This window comes from Ornithodoros turicata, chromosome 4, assembly GCF_037126465.1.
Source record: "Ornithodoros turicata isolate Travis chromosome 4, ASM3712646v1, whole genome shotgun sequence".
NCBI classification, from domain to species: domain Eukaryota; kingdom Metazoa; phylum Arthropoda; class Arachnida; order Ixodida; family Argasidae; genus Ornithodoros; species Ornithodoros turicata.
The window spans coordinates 60,078,269-60,100,295 of NC_088204.1; the positions used below are offsets into that span (position 1 = coordinate 60,078,269).

At 46.3% G+C, this 22,027-nt stretch overlaps 1 protein-coding gene across 1 annotated transcript; it reads right to left on the reverse strand.

Annotated features, from left to right (window-relative positions):
* Positions 1-11,273: 11,273 nt before the first annotated feature.
* Positions 11,274-18,958, reverse strand: LOC135391630 (phospholipid scramblase 2-like). Its single transcript, XM_064621953.1, has 6 exons — positions 18,704-18,958; positions 15,735-15,812; positions 14,441-14,580; positions 12,888-13,052; positions 11,465-11,626; positions 11,274-11,406 (listed from the first exon to the last, which is right to left on the reverse strand). The coding sequence occupies exons 1-6, from the start codon at positions 18,813-18,815 to the stop codon at positions 11,347-11,349; spliced, it is 717 nt and encodes a 238-aa protein (XP_064478023.1). The 5' UTR covers positions 18,816-18,958; the 3' UTR covers positions 11,274-11,346.
* Between the last annotated feature and the right edge of the window lie 3,069 nt (positions 18,959-22,027).

Here is a 22,027-nt window from a genome sequence, read left to right on the forward strand (position 1 = left end):
TTGGTCGGTCATGCTGGTTCGGACAAGCGCCCGAAGATAGGACGTATTGCGATAGCAAAGAGGTAAGTCCTGACAGCCTCGTTTTTTACATAAGATACTCGTTTTCCCTTCTAAAGACCTTCCTGTTTTCCCGTCTGTAGAGGTATTGTACGAGTGTACAACACACGTGCATATAGCAGTGATAAAGCGTGGAACCGCCTCGCAGAAAGCCTTTCGTTTCACGACTTCAGACTCATCAGACTCACGTGTAACGCGCGAGCTGTGGCCTCTGAAGTGATTCGAGCGCTGGGGCACGAGATATCAAGTCAGTCGTGGAAGCCTACGTGGAAGGCGGGTTTCACACTAACGTTTTTCTCATCCGTGTTTTTCACGGGCGAGAAACGGACCCCTTAAATTCTATGGCCTTATTCACACGTGCATGTTCATTCACGGACCGTGTGCTTGTACGGAGAAACTCTCGGCGTGTCCTATTTTGACCCATTTTTCACGCACCCGGCTCGCAGTGTACGTGCGCCCTTCCCACACAATCGGAATTCTTCGTCCGTGTCCGTCCTGGTACTGATAAAAAAAAAGACATAAATGAAGAAGAAGGGAGTGTTCTTCGACGTATATAGACCAGCCACAAGGACAGCGGAGTTACCAGATAAGCGAAACAGCAGTTTCTGCTGCTTCTTGTAAGGTCCGTCTTTTACCGTGTATCCACACGAGCGTGTTTTCTGACGGCGCAGCGACTGAAGGAGCGAGAGGGTAAATGATAAGGCGCTGAGGCTACGCCCCTCTGGAATGCCTACACAGATAGTGTTCCAATGTGCTGTCAGCTCAGATGCCGGGGATAACGTTCGCGGTGCGGTTGAAGGTTGCAGCATTAATTTTATGTGCACGGCGCTTGGTACGCAATGGACGAAAGAAAGCGAAAATTGGTGGCTTTTGCTGTTCCCATTGGCGATAGTGAATGCTCCCATGAAAAGAAGTGGTTAAGGAAGACATGGACGAAAGAATGGGTGTTGAGGAAAGAGCACGGTCTGCAAAATAGCCACGAGCTTCACCTGCCTGTGCTATACCCGTGCATCTGCATGGCTGTTTGGTTACTATAGTTCGGTATCGCGATCACAGCATCGAAAGTGTCATCCGCGTTCATGCTACGGATATCCGGTGAGGACAGTAAACGATCACGGTGGTACCGGTGCATCACGTCTCAACGAGATATCCCGTGACTGCAGCAGAATAGCGCTCTGTGCTCGGTATAGTATGTGAGAACGGCAACCGGAAAAACAGCGCCAGATTTTGAGCGCTATATAGCGAAGCGCTGTATGTGGGAACTGGCCTTAAATGCATAAAGCGTTCGTACATAAGACTGAGCGGGAACTAGTGTAGGACGGAGTGCTATGAAGGCTGTGTGTCTTCGTTTTCTACCTTGACGCCGCAGCAGTGTGACGGTGATGAGTGTAAAGCAGAGACTGCTGTGGCGTAAAGGTCGCACCTTTAGAACACAGTAAAAACAGCTTCATTGCATAGCACACTCTGCGCCAACCATTGCCGCGAATAATAGCCCTTGCTCACTTCTGATTGGAAGACACAGTGGAGCGTATACCTTTTTGTCTCAATGGTGTGTGTGTGTGTGGTAGTTCTGCCGCATGTTCTGCTAAAGCAAGGAACCTTGTCCTCTTTCTGCAGAAGGCAGGTCTTGATCCAAGGCCCATCTAACAGTTTGCTCCCCCCGACGACCTCACGCACCCTCTACGCACCTCTATCTCCATCCGGCTTGGTATTTTTCTTATTTTTGCTAAAGTCGTGACGACGCCCACTTCTGTGTGGAAAACAACGGCGAGCCGATCCTGCCATAACCCCCTCCCTTGTGTCAATTCGGATATATGATAAGTGACACAAAAAACCGTTCGCCGTCCTCTCTCTTCGAATCAGAAGCGATGACCCTATCGCTCGTGGCCATGGTTGGAGCATAGCCTGCTATGCCCTAAACTCAGTTTTTAGAGTGCAGAAATGGGATGGTTCAAGTACGATCCCCTCCTCTGGGAGCTTCCAATTCCTGCGTTTCATTGGCCCCATTGCTTTAGGCGTTGGACAGGTCATGTTTTTGTGTCTACTGCCTTTGTACACTACTCATTGCAGTAAAACGTTCATCGCATATACCGGTGGCATAGCGAGGTAGAGTTCACCACCATGAGCCCGCACCGTTGGTAGTGCAATTAGAACGGGAGAAGAACCTCTCTTGGACAAGATCCTCTCCCACTCAAACAACCCTTATGATCTTTCCTGATCTTTTCCTTTTTTTTTCTTTGAAGGGGGGGGGGGTTGGGGGGTACGTTACCGTCCCATCCATGCATATAAAATTATGGGACAAAACGAAATTTACGAATTCGCACTTTTTGCATATCGCGTTGTATAAGAAGCTCCCCCAGTGAATAATTACGAAATAATGCTATGGCAAAGCGAGACGCTATAACGTAAGTTCGTCAATATGTTGCATTTTTAGCACTAGCTTTATCCAGATTTAAAACACGTTACTTTGAAGCGGTGTGGTAGTTCCCAAACTTTGTGGCCGCGAGGGATGGCAAACACGCAAAAATTTTGAAACCGAGGAAAACTGGCGCCGTTTATTACAACTGTTCGTCCTCGATGATGCTTGTAAGGACACAATGTATGCACACAGTGGCCTCCCGCGAGCGCACTGCAAGACGCGATGGTGAACACACCTGTAAGCTTGTGTAATTACAGCCCTAAGATATTATAGCATTACACGGTTAATTTATGATGCAAGACAACTATGAATATGCGCGACCTCCGCAGTGGCCGGCTCGTGGATTAAATTTTGAGCCCCTTTGGCTTACCTGGCGTGCGACATACTGCTCACACATTTTCTCGTTTTCAAACGAAACTACCAGCATCCTGAGCCGATACCTTTTGGTTTGAAATGCGAGCATGCAGCCAACTCGTTATTAATAATTAACGCGTTCTTAACTGATACAACGACTACGCCGTGAATATGGGGACCCAAAACGTGCTTTGGTGTACATACATACCGTTGCTTCGGCATCCAGGTGTCTCTCTTTCATTTCAAAAACGATCTGTTCTCACATGGCATGTTTCCATGGTACATTTCGGTATTGCTTATCGGCAAGTTTCCACAAAATCGAGTGTTGCTCTACCAGGTGTATTAGATAAAAACAAAAGAGCTTGTCACATTGGCAATAGAAGTGGCTTTTTCTTTCTTTTTTCGTCCTCCCGGAAGGCTCTGCGCGTCAGTCGTCAGATTCTGTGTCCCGCGAACAAACTATCCGCGTGGTTCTTTCTGACGGACGGAGCTGCCGAGGGCAGTGATGTTGCACAAGGCTCTTTCAGATCTCGCCAAAAATAAGATAAGAACGTGCGCGCTTCCTAGATTCTGCTCTACGATAAGCCCCGCCCGCGACCGAACGGTTGGATGATTGGGTGATTACGCTGATACCTCCTCCTCCTCCTTCAGTCGCTGCTCAGTCAGAAAAGGCTCTCGTGTGAATACACGGTTACAGCGGCAATTGTTAACGGATGTTCCAGGCGATTCGCCATGTCCGTGTGCCAAAATCCTTCTCGCCTCTCCGCTCCAGAGAAGAGGAAACCAGAATGACAGGTGCGCGCACAGATGTGGAAAGAGCGAGCGGCGCTACAGAGGGGTATCTGCTTGCGGGAAAGGGGAAGGAAGAACGCATTAGGTAGCATATCAGAAGCGTTACACGGAAACAAAACAAAAACAAAAAGCTTTCAAATCCAAGACCAGCAACGTGATGTCAGCCACTGCAAAGGAATCGGGTGCTTGGCGTGGCCTGTTTACGGAACTGTTATGCTCGTAGTAAAGACGTCTCAAACTGCTAGCTCGCTTGTAACCGTTCTAAACTTCCCTAGATTATGCCCTCGTGCATGGTGAAGGCCAATATGGCATTAAGGGCTATAGGAGAAATGAGATGCAGACTAGCTGGTTGTACACGATAAAAGGGAACACCGAGACAAGGAAACGACTTACGAAGAGACTTTGTTGTCCTAGCCCTTATGAAAATGAAAATTGACTTTTAATGTATAATTGATTGATTTTTTATTTACTCTATTGACTTTCTGTATTCTTTGACTTCTGATTGACAGTGGTCGATTAAAGTCAATTGACTTATGGTTGATAATATTTTGACAGCATTTCTGTTGACAAATGTCAGTAGACTGTAAATTGAATTTTATATGCATATTTATGTTCTTTTTCCACACTGTTCCATTTGGGACCCAATTAATTTTACACAAAATGTTTCCTATTAGGTTGCATCAGCACAGTTACCTTTATTTCTATTCATTCATGCAGAGAAAGAACAACAATTTCATGTCCTATTTTTAGCAACTCTTTCGTTGTGTTAATTTCTCAAACATGACATATAATAGGAACTGTCGTGTTTCAGTGAAAAGCATTAGCTGGATGAAAGCGTTTAAAGAATATTAAACCTAAGATGACATAGAGCATGCAAGGAAGACAAGAATTCTTCTTAATCTGTTAGCAGCAATCAAACCATCTTGAAACGCAAGCAGACAAAGTAATATGATCAATAACACGGCATAACCAGATATTTTAATGTTAGTTATCTCTAGCAATAACCGTGCACTGACCATGACATGTAAGGCATCCATGCCGTGATACATTGCAGTTATAGTGTTCTGAAGACTGCACTGTCATCACCCAGCACAAAGCATCTTTTTTATAGAAAGATACAAAATGTTTTTGCAAGCATACAGGATTTGCTGAAGAACACAAAGCTTTCTTACGTGTGACATGGTATGTGCATATTTTTTACAAGAACCGTGCACTCATCATGACATGTAAGGCATGTGTGCTGTAATATATTGTGGTTATATTTTTGAAGACTGCACTGTCAAATATTTTTCATGGAAAGATGTAAACACTTTTTGCAAGAAAACAAGGTTTGCTAAAGAACAGAAAGTTTTGTTAAGGACATGGAATGTACACATTTAGCACAGCAGCAGTGCCACACCCACAAATGTCTGGTAGCAACAGAACAATGGAAAAGTCACTTATGTGTGCATAAAATATATGTAACAGTATTATTTACAGTGTAAAATGAAGTGGCCCATTCTATGCAGCAAGATTTTTGAAGCTACAACTAAGCAAAGGACACCGGACAAATTTCCCTCCTCCTGAGAGTTCCCGGTATTTTACCCGGAAGCACTGATAGATGCGCACTGGTAATCCTCCCTACACTCAGTGAAAATACTGATACACTAATAATCATCAAAATGAGTACTGGCTCGCTGGATTTCTACCCGTCTTAATTCATAGAGGCTTTTACATGAATTAACCACTATTCTGCACTCCAAATGTGTGCGATAAATAGGAAGAACCCCAATGGATGGAAAATGAGTAGTAGTAGTCAATAATAACAGCTAAAGAAACAATAAATGTAATAATAATGTAAAATAAAACAACAATAATGTAATAATAATAAATGTAAAAATGTAAAATAAATCCTTGTGTACATTATTTTACATTTTTGTTTCTTTAGCTGTTATTATTGACTACTACTACTCATTTTCCATCCATTGGGGTTCTTCCTATTTATCGCACACATTTGGTATGTTGAAACCAAAAACGTAGAAAAAACAACTCCTTAGTGCAAAATCAGAATTTTCTGTGGCATCGAATCAGTCAACTGTGCAACGACCACAACACTTTTCCTATGTTCACTATAGCCTGTTCTTGTTCTTCACACATGATGAATGTGGGCATCTCAGCACTTGTGTTAACACATGAAAGAAATGAAAGAACAACCTCTATGAACACTCAAGCACGCAGTGTGGATGCAGCGTACAAAGATACAGTTTCCCGTTGGACTGAAGCGCAAGACACTTCTTTGCTCCACTTGCTGAAATGCGCACAATATTATTTGTGGCTTCAACATGCACAAAACTCTTGTCCATTTGTGACAGATGCGCACCACAAAACACAGAGCTTTTCGCTTCATGTTGGACAACATCAAAGAACAAAGGTTTTGGGCAATTGCAACTTGTCGTTTCACAATCCGTGCAAATACTAGCAGCAAATATAGCTTTTATCCGCCCAAAGACACCTGCTGAGGATCGAACATATGAATTCGTCCTCTTTGACTTGTCAGAGGTGCTTACACAAAATGTTATACCTGCAACAGATATCTTCCTGTACAGCACACCCCCATCTGCACTTAGCGCTTTGCCATGGAATCCTACGCCGACATCTAAAGATCCTGACTTCACCCTGAGCTTATACCCCTTCAGAAGTGTGTTCATGTGTGTGGCCACAGGATCGTGCAATGTTCGGGATGCAGAGTGTACGTGCCAAAGCTGTGGCATTCTTGAAAACAGGAAATATTTGAAAACTATTTGTGTCTGGATGTACCTTGTGCCATTAATGAGCTTTAGAAGCTGTCCATTGAGATTCTCGAAAGGGTATGCAGAATAGCTCCACAAGGGACCCCATTCCTTTACACAGTCAACAATGTGGGTAAGCATGTGGGAATTGTACGTCATATGTTCATGGCCATATAATTGTTCGTACTCGAAAAGAAATGAAGACATTTGTTCTTTGAGCATACTAAGTGAGTCTAGTGGTACACACTCCCCCACAAGAACATGCATGACTTTAACAAACCTCAGCCAGTTCATAAAATACTTCTTTCTCAAAATTCCCTTCAATACAATGGGTGAGTAGTAGAGAAGCCAATTGCGCCACTCTGAGGACTTCCAGTATTCTCGCTGGTGTAAGGAACGTGGCAGCCTTGACATCTCCCAGACTGGCTGAAGCCCTGTCAATAGAACATCTATGTCGTCTATCCTGTCCCCCAAGCTGTATGGATATGATTGTTTCTGCTTGAACCACATGCATGCTGTGTACTTTACAAAACCTGAACAAACAGCATGCATGTAGTCCACTACAAAGCTTACAGGAAATGTGAAGAAGGACAATAAAAAGAGTACGCTGGGACCCTTTACACCACGGCACGGTTCGCCAGACGCCTGGGCTCTTTGTGCATATTTCCTGAACGTCTTATCTGTTCGACACTTTGCAGGTGCAGCTTGATGAGGATACACGCGTGCAGAGCCTCTCCCCTTTTCCACAACAATCCCCTCGTGTTCGCACCATACACATCCAAATGCACCATTGAACTGTGTGGTGTTCGTGACGGCACAACGGGCGACGGTGTCCACACAGCAGGCACCAGGAAATACTTTACATGTATGTTCTCTGCCGCTGGCATCCACCCAAGTCATTCCGTCAGATGACAGCATATTCATTTCCTTCACAAAAGGACGCAGAAAACAGTTCATCTCAGGCTTTGATGAACCAAACCAGAGGCCACCTAGAATAATGTTGTCAAAGCGTTGTCTCTGTGGCAACTCGTTCACCATCAGTTGCAGTGGCCAAATGGAGAACTTTGATGATACGAACACTGGTACTCCATTCGTGTTCCAGGTCAGTGACAAGTCTCCATCCTCCAATGGTAGCGTATGGTATGCTTTGCTCTCTGTGATATCCTTCACATCAAGTGACATCCTACGGTCTGTAAACTTGAAGTTCAAGTCTGGTCGCTGAAGGAGATGTTGCAGCTGCTGTTTGATGTCGAGCATAACGAAGTATGAGCCAGTTTTCACGAGCGTATCTGTGCTATGTGATGTCTCGCAGTTTGTGCAGTAGCAGTCAGGTGTAGCGTGATTTATTTCTCCTATGTAGGAGTGACAGGAGGGGCAGTACATGTGAAGACATGTAGCACAACTAGATCCACAAAACTCCTTGAAGAATAAGTATTTTGAAACAGGAAAGTTTGTATCCTCCGGTAGATGGTCTCTTCTTTGCTTCGGAGTTCTCTTCCAGTAATTTATAAAAACAAAAACAAAAAAAAACATCACTGCTATCTTTAGTGCACTGCCAAACGCGTACGAAACGCGATATCATTTCAGGAGGTCCTTGCGTTGCGACCGTATATGGTTTGCGCGCGGCACAACCCAAGTCTAGACGACGATGACTAATCAAATCATTCACTTCAGCTGGGCCGAGCACAGCTCGGCGATGAGGCCATTGCCATATGGTAGAAACTCGTGGTGACGCTCGCACCACAGGCGAAATCATCAGGCCTGGGTCGAGCCATTAATTTCACACAACAAAATTGCCAAAAGAAGTTTCATTTTTTATTGCATTACATTGAGTTTGAGGATGTCAGTATCTGCAGGAGCACTCGAGAACGATTAGAGACCTTCCCGAGCGCATGCAAGTGGCAAAAGTTTGTTTGTGAAGCATGGAGTACTCCCCACAATGTACGTGTGCTGCTTTCCGGATTCGCAGTAGATGCAACTATCAACGAAAGGTATAGTTGAGCGTGTTGGAGGTGAAACATAGTGCACGAACGCGACAGGAACACGGACGAACGAACCGCGTCGAACGGTGGGTGTGTCTGTGTCCTCCGTCCGTGTTCCTGTCGCGTTCGTGCACTATATGTTTAATGGTGCGAGTGGTGAAATATGTCAATGTAGATTAACTCGGGGTGCAGCCGAGCGAAATCCGGCCATTTCGGAGGTAACAGATAGAAACGAAAACTTTGAACTTGAAACACAAAAACTTTACTGGGGCTCAGCGATTGAAAGGATGCCTGGAAAATATGTGGAAGTGGTCAATAACGTTTGATAATGTTAATTATATCGGGTCCAAGATCGCTCTCGTGTGTGTGTGTGTGTGTGGGGGGGGGGTTGACGTTGGGATTCCGAGCGGTCTGCCTGTCTAGATTGGCGGCACGTTGCTCGGGGAAAGAATGAAGGGTGTGGGGGGAAGGGGGTAGGCGAAGAGGAGGGCTCACACATCTGGTTCTACAATTCCCTGCACTACAACAGACCGTGAGGGTCCATTGCCTTCAAAAAGTTCAGCAGGGCTATCGGGCAGGGATTTGCGGCGCTGGAGGTTGCCGCGCGGATGGACGATCTCCTCAATCTGTAGCTCTGACGCTCCAGGGTGCTTCACAGCTTTCTGGAGTTCCCGTCTTGCGTCGCATGTAGCCGGACACACCATTCTAATATGTCCATCGCATTGGCGACAATTTGGACTGGAAGTGTGCACGTGTAGGCACTACGAGATCGGGTGCGAAGCAGGAGGGAAACATCAGCCTTGGAAAGACCACTCGCTGCACAGGGTGGGGGTGCAGGGTGGGGTCTCCCGTTCGCGTATCGGGATGTTGCCTCCATAAATGTCTTGATAGCTCTGGAGCAAGCGAAACTACTTGAATGGGCCTGGCCTTTCGTTTCGATTTTTGTAGCTGCTTTGGCCAGCTCATCGGCTCGGTCATTCCCTGAAATTCCCTTATGAGGGGGCATCCACTGCAGCGATACCACGGTACCGCGGGATGTAAGTCTTGTCAGCTGGTGCGGGGCCTTTCCTGCGAAATAGCATGTCTCAGAGTGGCGATCGATGCGTGAGATACCGCCTGGGTGAACCCGCGATTACGACTATGTCTGACAGCTTCGCGGTCTCTGCAGCCCTAACGCGTATATGTTAGCTCCCCTTCCAAGCTCCCAAGATTGCTTTCGTCTGTCCCAGAATATCTCGAGCATCGGTGCACGTTCTCTGCCGCTGACCCACGTACACATACCGCATACACAGTGTCTCTCGGCGCTCATGACACTCGTACAAGAGAAGCTGACGAGGCGATTTTTGCTTCTCCCTTTTGCCTTTGGGTAAACACATCCAAAGGCAATGCAGACAGACAAGCTACCGTGTTTCTTGGAGGACAAAAATGTGCGTCTATCGAAGCACATGCAAACATCTAGATGGATTGCATTGGCTCTGCTAGCAGGCCGCCACAGTCATCAGGCATCAGAAGGGTATCAATATTATGACCATTCTAGCAGGTCAAAGGAGGGTTGGTTCCTTCCGACGTCAAAAATACCGAAAACTTCTCCAATTAAAGTGGCGGGGCGAGAAATGAAAGATTGTCAGTGCTGTTGAGTGGGGCAAAAGCCAAACGGACATCATGAAGGCTATGGGTCTGTCTATGCAGAACACAGCTGGAAGAAACGCAAGAAAAGTGTCTGTCGTTGCACTGAGATGAGCGGAGTGAATATAAGCTTTCTTTGTGTTGGTTATAGCGTACTCTGGATACAACCATATACTGAAGGTGCCCGAGCAAAACACCCCGAAGCGCTCAGACAAGCAAATGTTTACTTTACGCTGTAACACACACAACAACCAACTTTTTGTGCTGGATTATAGTGGTCTCTCGTAGTGTTCGACATTGATCAGCATCCGTTCAGAATCTGTTTACGATAACACAGGGGCGGATCCAGATCATCGGTTTGGGGGAAGGGGGGAGCGTTTTCTTTATCGGAGCACGTAGTGGGGGAGGGGAGAGAGGGAAATTCAACGTCTAATCTGCAGTTTTTTGGGGGAAGGGGTGATCGCGCAACCCTCCCCCCTCCCGATCCGCCACTGCGATAACACCACAACAACACAATCATTGTAACAAAGACCGGGCCGGTTGGTACATTATGCTGACAGACGCGACGTAGTACACAAAGACGAGACAGACGGTGTCGCACACTTTCAGCCACTGTTTTACTAGATGACAGCAATTGAATCAAAGGAAAACACATCAACCCAAGCACCACAATGTACTGGAAGTCGAGTGCAATAGGGGTGGCAATGGTTGAAAGTGTGCGACATCGTCTGTCTCGTCTTTGTGTACTACGCCGCGTCTGTCAGCACTATCAATGTAATGCGCCCCTGCTGGGCGAACGCGGTTAATGGACAACGAAGGTAAAGGTTCACCCTTCCATTAGCGTTTATAACTAAAGGACTATTGATTTCTTCCTCACCAGGTTAACCATGTTACGGCATCCGTTTTGTGGGTTGACCAAGCACTTTTTTTTTAATGAAAGCATATGCGTGGGCACTCGTCGACGCGCCTGCATAAAAACGCGATTCATTGGTTGCACCACCTTTCATTCCAGAATGATGGACTGTGAGAGCTCTGGGTGGACATCATTATGCTATCACTTTGCACAATTGGATATTCCAACCACGGTTTCGGTTACCCAATATTTGTACTTGATTCGGTAATTCAAAATCGGCTTCTTGCGGGTAAGCGCGGGAAATAGTTTTCTGTGCTACGAGAAACAGGATAAACAAACTAGAAAAGTGGATGATAGCGTCTACGACTGTTCCCCTTTCTGTTGACGTATATTGTAACGAGCAATTCACTCGGACAACAGCCTGTAAGAACACTTACTTATTATTTTACTTATGCGGTAGTCTGATTAATTATCTTTAATATTCCGACAGAATTCTTAATTAAAGACATTTCCCGGGAGATCGGGGCTTCGATTGCCTTCGAAGAAAATGAAGTCCTGCAAAGGAATAACGAGAATTGTGAGCCAAACGCCACGGCTTGAAAGAGTGACTCACAATGAGGAATGCGCAGCCAATAAGCGTAGCTTTCATCCTCACATCCAAGTCAATGGGGACAGAGATACTGAAGTTGTCCGCAGACGTGAACATTTCTCGGACGAGTCCGGACCAGTTTTTGGACAAGATGCCGATCTTGTAGCGCCAGTCAACGGTCCAGATCTGTGTTAAGAAAAGTCTGTCAGTACACCCCCGCTTGTACTGTACGCCCAGATATGACCTAAAAAAGGTTGCCCTAGTCAGCAAAAGCAGGATTCTAGCACGGATGTGGACGCAAGACCAAGAGCAGAGAGGGGAATTTCGTCGGTCCTTGAGGATCAGGCGCTCCGCAAGTTGGATGTTTTGAGGAACTCTGACACTGGGCTCTGAGCCGCCCCTGCCGGGATCGTCCCGCATTAATGTACGGCCGTCTCGGAACCGTTTACACCCCTCAAACGCTTTGTTGCGGCTAAGTGTATCGTGCCCATACTGAGCCTGAAGTCTTCTGTGAATTTCAGATGACTATACGCCTTCATTCACGAGAAACTTCATGACAATTCGCAGTTCAATGTGCGCGCTCACCTCGTTGTCGGCCATCTTGTCCAGCACGTGCCTTCTGTTTTGCATAAACTTTGGACCACCACGCTGTGAACGCGGAGGCCTGTCGCGTGTGAAAATGACCAAAAAGAAGTAGCGCGGGCCATTTGTACACTCAGGAGACAGAATGTCCCGGTTTGACTTGAACACCCCTCGTACGTTTTATTTCTTTCTCATTGACATTCGCGCGGATATGACAGCCGCGCACACATCTATAGTTATGGGAACTGCACGGAGAGAAGTTCAGAAGTATACGAAGGGAACTGGGATAGCCCAGCTTATTTGGAATAAGACCCTGAAAAGCTAAGAGATTGGCGATTAGAAGTGCTCCCTCGTGCAATTTTCTCTTCCCCGTACGTATACAACTCAGTTTCACACACGATACTGGAAACTGCGTCATGTTTGAGGCAGTGCAAGGGGACAGATGGATACTTCGCAGTAAACAGCACAGCTATCCCCGTTACACGACAGGCTGTCTAGTCCACTTCGTAGTGTTTCTCTTCTTGTGCTCCCTCAAACTCAATGAAATGATGTTTGTTGGGTTTTTTTTCGCGTTTACACCAGGCAGCTTGCACTCTCCTCCTTTGATCATCTATGATGAAGGGGTTAGCACTTCAAACCTAGAAAGAGTGAGCATGCAAGCTACCCATAAAAGACTCCCTACACCCCTATGGTTTCGCGAAACCCCCTTTCTGTGCGAAGGTCTGTTTTTCCAGCTTTAGACGCATGTTGGCAATGGTGCATAAAGGCGTTGCAGCGTAACTGTGATAATGCCCCCCCCCACCCATTTTCTTGCATCACCTTCGCCCCTGCGTGCGATTCTGGATAAACCACTGAAAGCACTGACCTCGAACTTAACGTCTCCAAAACAGCTGCTTGTGATGAAAGGCCCTTTGATCTTGAGGGTGGGCTCCCTCCGTGCATTCATTAGCGTGAACATGGGATAAATGATAGCAAAATCTTGGCGGATATAGCCGATTGGCACTCCTGCCGGGGCTTGCACCTCCATCTCCTGCAAATGTTACATCGGGAACATGGTGAGGAATGTCAGTTTAAAAATTCGACGTTTATGTAGAAGCGCTCTAGTCTGGAACCATCGTCCCCATCCGCTTGTGAATACGTACCACGACTTTGCTTGTAACGCATTTTCGTTATCGTATACATTAGCACGGTTCCAATAGTTTTAGGACAGGAGTTTGCTTTTTACATAACGCGGTATATCTGATACCAGAAACAAGTAAACAAGGAGATGGATGGGTAACATGCATACAATGATATCCATCCGTCTCCTTGTATGGTTACTTGCGTCTTGGATACAACCTTCCGTTCGTTTTCTGTTGTTGCCGCGAAACTGTGCCAATACATATATGCACTGACGAAAATGCATAAGAACAATCCTTTGTTACAGAGCTACATGTACGCTAAGTAGATGACGTACCACCGAGCAAAGTCCCTCCCAAATGGACGGAACTTCGAACTCTCGGTGGTACATTAAAGACTCATAGTTAATTACATTAATTACATAGTGACTAGCCTCTTAACAATATATATATATATCGGTAGATAAGATACAGAATGCAACGATAGGAGTGACATCGTCGTTCTGATGGCCTGAAATGGCGTGGTCTCCCTCTTATTGGCAGATGTGCGATGACTTTACAGCTCACTAGGTGCACGTCTACAGAGAGTTCACTTGACGCGCGCTTTCCAGAACCTGCCTTCGCAAAGTGTGAACACGTCAGTGTTGTTACTTTCCGGCTCCTTTCGTTTCGCTCGACGAGGATAATCGTGTTCGTCGACACCGCAATAAGGAATCGGCAGCTTCTATCACAGCTGATTCCTATGCAGTATTGACATAGTTTCACATCGAAGAGGGTAATACAAGCGGAGAACATTGGCACCGCTAATACCGAAACTCACGTAGTTCTGCCATCACAGCCCTCGCCGCCACCAGTGAAGCAGCGCACGAGAAGTCACGTGCTTTCGGCTGCCAATGAGAATGGACGCAGCTCTGAGCTCTGTGACATCTGCGCTTTGCTCGGGAATGTGTTCGAGGTCTTGTATCTCGCTAAGTACGAGACGTAGAAGAATAGTTTTTCCTCAGTATTCTAAATGCAGTACAATGTGTCCGTAATGTAATAAACCACATCTATGAAAGCGTCCCAACCCCCTTAACTTCTCCTCGACAGCATCGTGTACACACTCATCGAACGCATGTTGCATTGGAGTCGTTTTTCCTCAGTTGTATATACCAAAGGAAGTGCCGCACATTTTGCGTTAACGCGACCTGATGAAAGACTGGCACAGCTTCTAAGCGGTAGTACTTCTGTAGCGCTATTGGTTTCTTTGCCGCACAATGTATTTTCAGTAATATACGATAGCAGGAAAATGTCAACAAACCTGCAGACAGCAGAAAAAGCAGCAAGAGTCGCAGCGTAGCGGCCTGAAGAAGCGGATCACCTCGGTTTGCTTGTAGTCGTAGATCTTGATTTCGAAAGGCCGGAGGCCCCCAAAAACGCATCGTGTACAGCAGTCAGTTTCTAAACATTAACATATATTAAAGAGTTGCGCAAAAAACTGACCCAATTGACCCATTGACTCAACCATGGACTAGGCTATCTGACGTAAGATACCTAGGAGGCAATAATCTTTCCCCCGGTTGCGTCTTAACGTTGCAGCCCCCCCCCCCGCCCGATCACTTTTGTTCAAAATGCACCAGCTTGACACTCCGACCTGCTGTTCCTACAACGTAGAAGCTAATATGCTGCACCTCCTTATCAAGTGCCAGCGGTACGGGAACTCTCGCGACACACTCAGGCTTCCCCTAAGTCGCTTGGGATTCACTGACATACTCTACCAACGTTACTGGGTCCCACAGAAAACAATGGAGTGACCATAGCCTTCCTAAACTAACAAACTGGCATAGGTCTCACTAGGAAACCATGAGTAGCTTTTGTGACTATACGTGACCAGCGAACATCAAGTGAACGGTGACAAACGACACGTGTAGAGTATTTTTTGTTTTCATAAGCTCATTGGTTTAAGTCCGAGAAGATGTAAAGCGTGTTGGTTACGTAACATGGTAACAAACGCGAAGAAACACGTTTCTTCACGTTTGTTACCATGCCATTGGTTTGAAGTCATGTTTTCTTAAACAAATATAGCAAGATGACCTGCGTTTGCACGTGAATTATGTTGCAACGAATTAATACCAGCTCTACGTCCATCAGAATTCCCAGTATGATAAAGCTGCAGTTGGATTACTATGTCCCTGATCGCATACGTGAGTAAGTGGACCTTATAGTATCACTCAAGACGTTAGCATAGCAACAGAAGAATGAATCACCAAGCGTTCGAGACTATTGTGCTCATGAATGCAGGGACGTCAAAGACTATAAATAAAGCGACGTGGCATTCACAGTGGCATCCTGTGCTATGAACGTTCGCCAGCTACCCGCCACCCTATTAATTCTTTCAATTCACTTTAACTTAAGGGTGCCAAAGTGACCAAATACCGGGCAGCCATTTCCAATCAACCTACGAGGTGCCGTGGGACAACGTCAAGTAGCAGCTAGCAGACCAGAAATGGCAGTTTATCGCCGTCCATTGAGTTGCCCATTATCGCGGACGTGAACTTTTCGCACAAGCGCTAAAACACAGCGACCTCAAGATATGTTAAATAACTTGAACTTGCCTTCGGCTGCGAAGTAGACGAATTGACCCATGGAGTTCTTTATGACGTATTTGTTCTTCTGCTCGTACCCGACCATTACTGAAAGAGACGTCAATCACAGAATGCAATGTAGCACACCCATTGCGACCCCCTGATACCCCCAGATCCCCACCCGCCTCCAAAATGAGTGCCAAAACATAGGTACCACCGTCAAACCTTACTGGTGGTCCCGGGTAAACTAACTTGACTGAATTAGCAAGACTTGAGATCAAAACCTTTCCGTTGCGGCGATCGGGGCTTGATCCATGTCCCACCGGTTTTAAATCGTGCCTTATCACAGAACTGTGAACGCCCTTTTTTGTCATTTTTAATAACATACAGAAAATGCTACGTGGCCAGAAGAGCAGAGTGCGTCCCCCTATGTCGTGTTTTACCACAAGGATATTGCGATTTCAAGTTTCACATGCTGTCAACCCCTTTCACAGAAAGCCATTAGCGTCCAGGGCACCATGCACTGCAGTGAAGCGCATGAATATGCATGCATACAACCAGAGTTGTACACGTTACTCGAAAAAAGTAATTGATTACAATTACTGTTACTACTCCGCGAAAAGTAATTCTTTACCGTTACAAATTACTTCATCAAAAATGTAATACGTTACCGATTAAATATGCAACGCGTTACTTTTCCCGTTACTTTTAAATTGTGTGTCATAACAAAGCCAACAAGCCTGCAGTGAATGCAACCATGCAGCTCTTGTTGCAAATTCTGATATGAGACACCAACATACATGATAAGTGAAATTCACAAATACATTTGAACACAACACTTGAGATCTCAGTTGTCTCGCGACGTAAACACCCAATTATTATTATTACAACACTTGAACACATACACGCGTTTATTACAGATTTATATACACATTTAAAACAACATCGACACATTCGCGTATTTGTCCCTTCTATGTTGTTCCAGCCTCAGAACATCAGTTATCTCATGTTCAACAGTTGCCGCTTGCGTCGTTCCTGTCGTATGAATGTGTGTATGAGTGAGCAAAAATGTAAGAGTGAAAGGAGGATGAATAAGAGAGAGTGGCTGGTTTGTCCCTTCAGATGACGCACCCTGGAAGTCGCTGAGAAGGCGTGTTAGCTTAGCTCAATTGATAGAGCCCTGGACCGGCAATCCAGAAGATGTGGGTTCCAGTCCTACAGCTGGCTAACCTTTTCAGTGACTTTCATCTTCCAACCACTTCGTTTTATTACTATTGTTATGTTCAGCCCACACAATTTATCAATACAGTCACCTACTTTACTGTTGCTCCAGTAGGTCGCGGTTGTAAGGGATTATCATATTACTGTGGTGTACAGTGCATGTGACACGTGTGGACTAGAGACGGCCGTCACAGTGACCTCTGCGCCATTGTCGAACTCGTGGTGGAACAGAAGAACAGATTGGCTTGCTGAAAAGGGTTGCCATTGTTGACAGAAGGTTAAAAAAGTAATTGATTACTCAGTAATCGATTACCGAAAATTGTAATCATATTACTTGAAAAATTACTTGCTCACAAAATTAATTGATTACGTTAAAAATTACTGTAAAAAGTAATTGATTACTAGTAACGCAATTACTAGTAACGCGTTACATAAAACTCTGCATAGAACCCAGAGAGAGACTGCACCGGACCTCCGTTCGTCATGTGACTCCGACGCACCACACGCGGTTCTTGCATTGACATCATATTTGCAGAGGACAGAGGTGAATGTTTAAAATGTACGGCCACGGATCGAGCAGTGATCGACCTGCAACCAAGTACAAGTGCTGCGCTAGCCCATTTTCGGCCCCTTACCAGGAGGGGACTTGGTGGTAGGCCTCGCTGACCGCTGTATATTAGGTGCATGGGCTGTGGCCATATTAACCAGTGCATCGCAAGATATGCGTAAGGTGAACGAGTTTGATATTCGCAAGGTTTGGTTACCCAGAAGATGTCTTCTCTGACAACGAGCCACCCTTCACATCAAATGAATAAAAAGATTTCCAGCAGTTGACAGGAATTCAGTCAAAGTACTGCGTAGTCGAAGTAAACTTGCGCAGGTCAATGAACTAGTGGGGCGGATGCGTCGGACACTGATAAAATGCTAAGAGTAACCCAGGTGGAAAAAGGAGGCGGAAAGGAAGAACTACAAGAACTACCAGCCCTTCTAGAAGCGTACAGAAACGCATCACACAGACTAACAAATAGAACGCCAGCAGAGATTATGTTCGGGAGGAAAATAAGATGGTGTATACACTGCGTGGACGAATACAACAAAGTACTGGAGTAGCCTGCGCCGACTTTGTCGGGTCTCCATATTTTTATATCTCAATCTATCAATCAAAGTACAGACTAACATACCAAAAAGGTAGCAAGAACAGAAGCTGCAGATGAAGGCACATACAGATGAAAGAAGGAATGCAAACAGACCACACTACGTGTGGGAGACCTAGTCCTTTTGGAGCAGGAGAAATCAAAATAGCTGGATCGCGACAACTAGAACCAGTGGGGAGAAAGGGGAACAACCTAACAGCCCGAGACAAAAGGGGGCAGATGATGCAAAGAAACCCCTCATTCTGTAAGAACCTGCAAGGCGGGGCACCTTCAGCGCGCAACGCACTATAAACCCATCAGTGATGACGAATGCTATGGTGAGCTAGATGGGTTGGTGGTGGTGGGGAGCAGCAGAGTAACAGTTGACAGATCCCGAAACATACACACAAGGAGTAACCTCGCTACACAGCACCAGGGAAGAGAGGTGATGGCTTTCGATACTTTGTGTCCCTACTCATTTTACGGAAATCTGCTGACGAGCTGGCAACCATGGGTCTCGCAGTGGACGCCGTGATGAGAAGCTGATATTTACTCCAAGCTGATCGGCAGCAAGGAGCGTCGACCAGGCAATGATGGTTCGTCTAAACACTGGACTCTCTACATGTTGAAGCTTGTGGAGCTTACCTTCAAGCAGTTGTATCTGCTGGCTGATAATAATTTGGTCGATGGCCGCTAGGTACTCCAGACCAGGAATGCAGGCGTTTGCCGGCCTCCGAGGTGACTCCGGTTTCTGCATCACGACTGCGATGTGGACGGAATACGTGAATGACGTTGTACCTAATGTAGACAAGAGTACAGAGCGTAGTGAACTCTGGATGCTGAACAGATCCAGGACCGTCGCTCGTGCTTCGAAAATACGTGCGGCTCGCTCCGCGTGCCCTTGCGCTGCCGTTTCTACTTCCGGAAGAAAAGTAGACTGAAACTGATCAGGTTGATAAAGATAATTATAACTAATTTATTTGTATATGTACGTAAAAGTGAATGACGATAAAATTGAATCGCAAACAGAAAATAGGTAAACGCTATAGCCACGACGATACATACAATCGAGTTTGGTCGAAGTATCGAATACGAAAATAACTATACTGCAGGGCGCCTGAAGGAAACGTATGTCTTGCTAATTGCAGGCATAATGTTGTCTGTATCGAAATAAAGCTCACTGTGTCCCCCGAACACAGGGTTTAGGAGTGCTAAAGAAAGTAGAGTCACTCAGTCTGCAACATTGACAGTGGATACTGATCACACCCAAGCCGATGAAAGGAAAATTGCAAAATCTCTCTCTGAGATTAAAACTCGTTTCACATTTTTGTCTTCACTACTTTTTTTGCTTCGATCACTCTTCAGTTTCTAAGTAGCGTGCGTCTGGCTCACCTCACGTGAAACTCTACGAACTAAAGCCGAACGCAAGCAAGCGGATGTGGATCCGAAGAAGGTAACAGTTTCCTGAGGGTATGGCGAACCTTCTAGCTCACCATACTGAGGGAAAAGATGGAATACGAAGTAACACAGGACAAGACTTATTCCGCATGAACGTGGTCTGCAGAGACCGCCTGAAAGTGTAAATTTCCATGTGATGCGTTCACCTGTGTAACTAGAAGTATCCGGAGCAAACGAAGAAAATGTTTACGGCTTAGGAACTGTCAACATTAATCCATGAATCGACCACTTTGGTGTCGCCCATCATTACAATTGTCTCGCGATGTCGAGCACTTAATTATTGATTAGTTGATTTCACCTGGCACAATGAATGGAACTTGATAGGATGTCCTTTCAGCGCTCCAGCGTGTCCAGCGCAATGTAATGAAAACGGAGAGGAGTCCTATCAATGGAAAGATGAGATTATTTCGTTGGGACACGAGTTGAAACACCCGGCGTCGGGAAAGTGGCGCTCCCATCGCACGGCAGTGTTGCCGCAATAGCCCTCTCCTGCAATTACGGTAGGGTCGCCGCGGCAGAGTTGACCCCCACGTATAGCTGTGCGTGGCTGTCCCGTGTCTGGGGAAAGGGGGATCCTGGTGGTTGAGTGGACCCAGAGGTTGTTTTGGACCCTTCGGGGTCCCTCTGGGAAAGTAACACACCACTTTGGCCCCTGCTTCACATAGCCGGGTGGTCCTGGAAGGTCCGGCCAGGACTATTCAGCTAGTCGCTATCTCCTGTTTCATTACTTTCTCTTTTCTCTCATTCTCTTCGTCCATCCCTTTCCTTCACCTTCTTTGGCGCTAGGGTCAACCTTGGGCAGTGTTTTCCTTCTTTCTGGAGCTGCACTTGGGTATAGTGCGGATGGACGTGTTAGCGTGCGAAACACGTTCCCTTGGTTGGGGTTGGTGGTGGCCGACACACCAACTGCACTGAATCACCTCCTTATTTTATGGATTCTATGAACTCCCAAAAACATGATCGGCGCTTCAACAAGAGGCACCGCACCGATGCATCTCAAGAGCACATGCTCAACTTTTTCACTCCCGAACCGTGGTTTGCCAAGTTCTTTGTTCTGCATGCAGAGGACGAAACAAAACAACTTGCTAAGATATCCCCCTCTCTGATAGCGAGAGATCTGGAAAATGTTATCGGGAAGACCTACAGTGTTAAAAAGCTACCAACATGGGACTTGCAAATCGAAAGTTAGTAGCAGACAGCAAAGCTCTGCTCTCCTCTCTCTGACTAGAATTGGCGACACAGTAATCAGTGTAACAACGCATCGAACAATGAACCTAGTAAAAGGTGTGATATTTGAAGAACAGCTCCTTGACTGTACCGACTCCGAGATTTAAGAGGGACTCCAAGATCAGGGCGTGGTGTCAGCCAAGCGAATTATCATGCGCCGTGATGGCAAAGAAATCCCAACCAAACATGTTGTCCTTCCATATCAACTGCACAAATTCCCTTCCACCTTAAAAGCAGGATAGGTGAACTGCTGCGTGCGACCCTTCGTCCCAAATCCCGGCCGGTGCTTTAAGTGCCAGCGGTTTGGACACGGGTCACAAGTCTGCCGTGGGAAGACTGCATGTCCAAAATGTTCAAACACTGAGAAAGACCATGTAGTCGAAACCTGCCAGAATGATGTTCGATGCGTGAATTGCAAAGGTGGCCATCCTATCTACTCCCGATCCTGCCCTCAGTGGCAGGAAGAGAAAGAAATATTGAAAATCAAGGTCACACAGAACATTTCTCACAAAGAAGCAAAAGCGCAGTACGAATTCGTAAAAAAAGGCGGTTATGCCGCGGCGACGCGTAGTGCAGTGGCGTCGTTGACAAAATCCGTAGGGACTCAGACCTCCGAGTCTCTACCCCACACTCCCCACACACAAGAACAGCCTGCGGAGGCTTCTCCTCTGCCGGCACCGGCTGCTCAAACGGGCAGCCCCACCAGACAACCACACCCTCCAAGGAGGTTGTTGGTGCCCTTTCTATTTGGGACGGAATCAGAAAGGACCCGTCTCAGGCCACTCAACATATGGAGGTCGAGGACGACTGCTCATCACAAAAGTCGTCGTGGAGCCTCCCACGCAGTTTCTCACAACACAAAGACAGACGCGGGAGAACAAGTGGTAGAGGTAGGGGCGGTAGGCTCTCCGAACAACACAAGCAGCCCTCGCGAAGAGTGTTGTCTCCCTAAGCACATTTGACTTGTACACTACCACATACTCTACATGTACAAGTACCCTCTACATGGCACAACATGGCTTCTTTTCCTCTCGCTTATAATGAATTCTACACACATTATCCAGTGGAACTGTCGCGGACTCTTAAGTAACTTAGAAGACATCCATGATCTTAGCGAGAGATATGGTGCCATCTGCACCTCTTTGCAAGAGACAAATCTTCGTCCCTGTCATTCAAACTCTTTTCGGCAGTGGAACATCTTTAGGAAAGATAGGCTTGATTGAGGCCGTGCGTCTGGCGGTGTGGCAATTTTAACACGTAAAGACTTTCCCACAAAGGACGTTC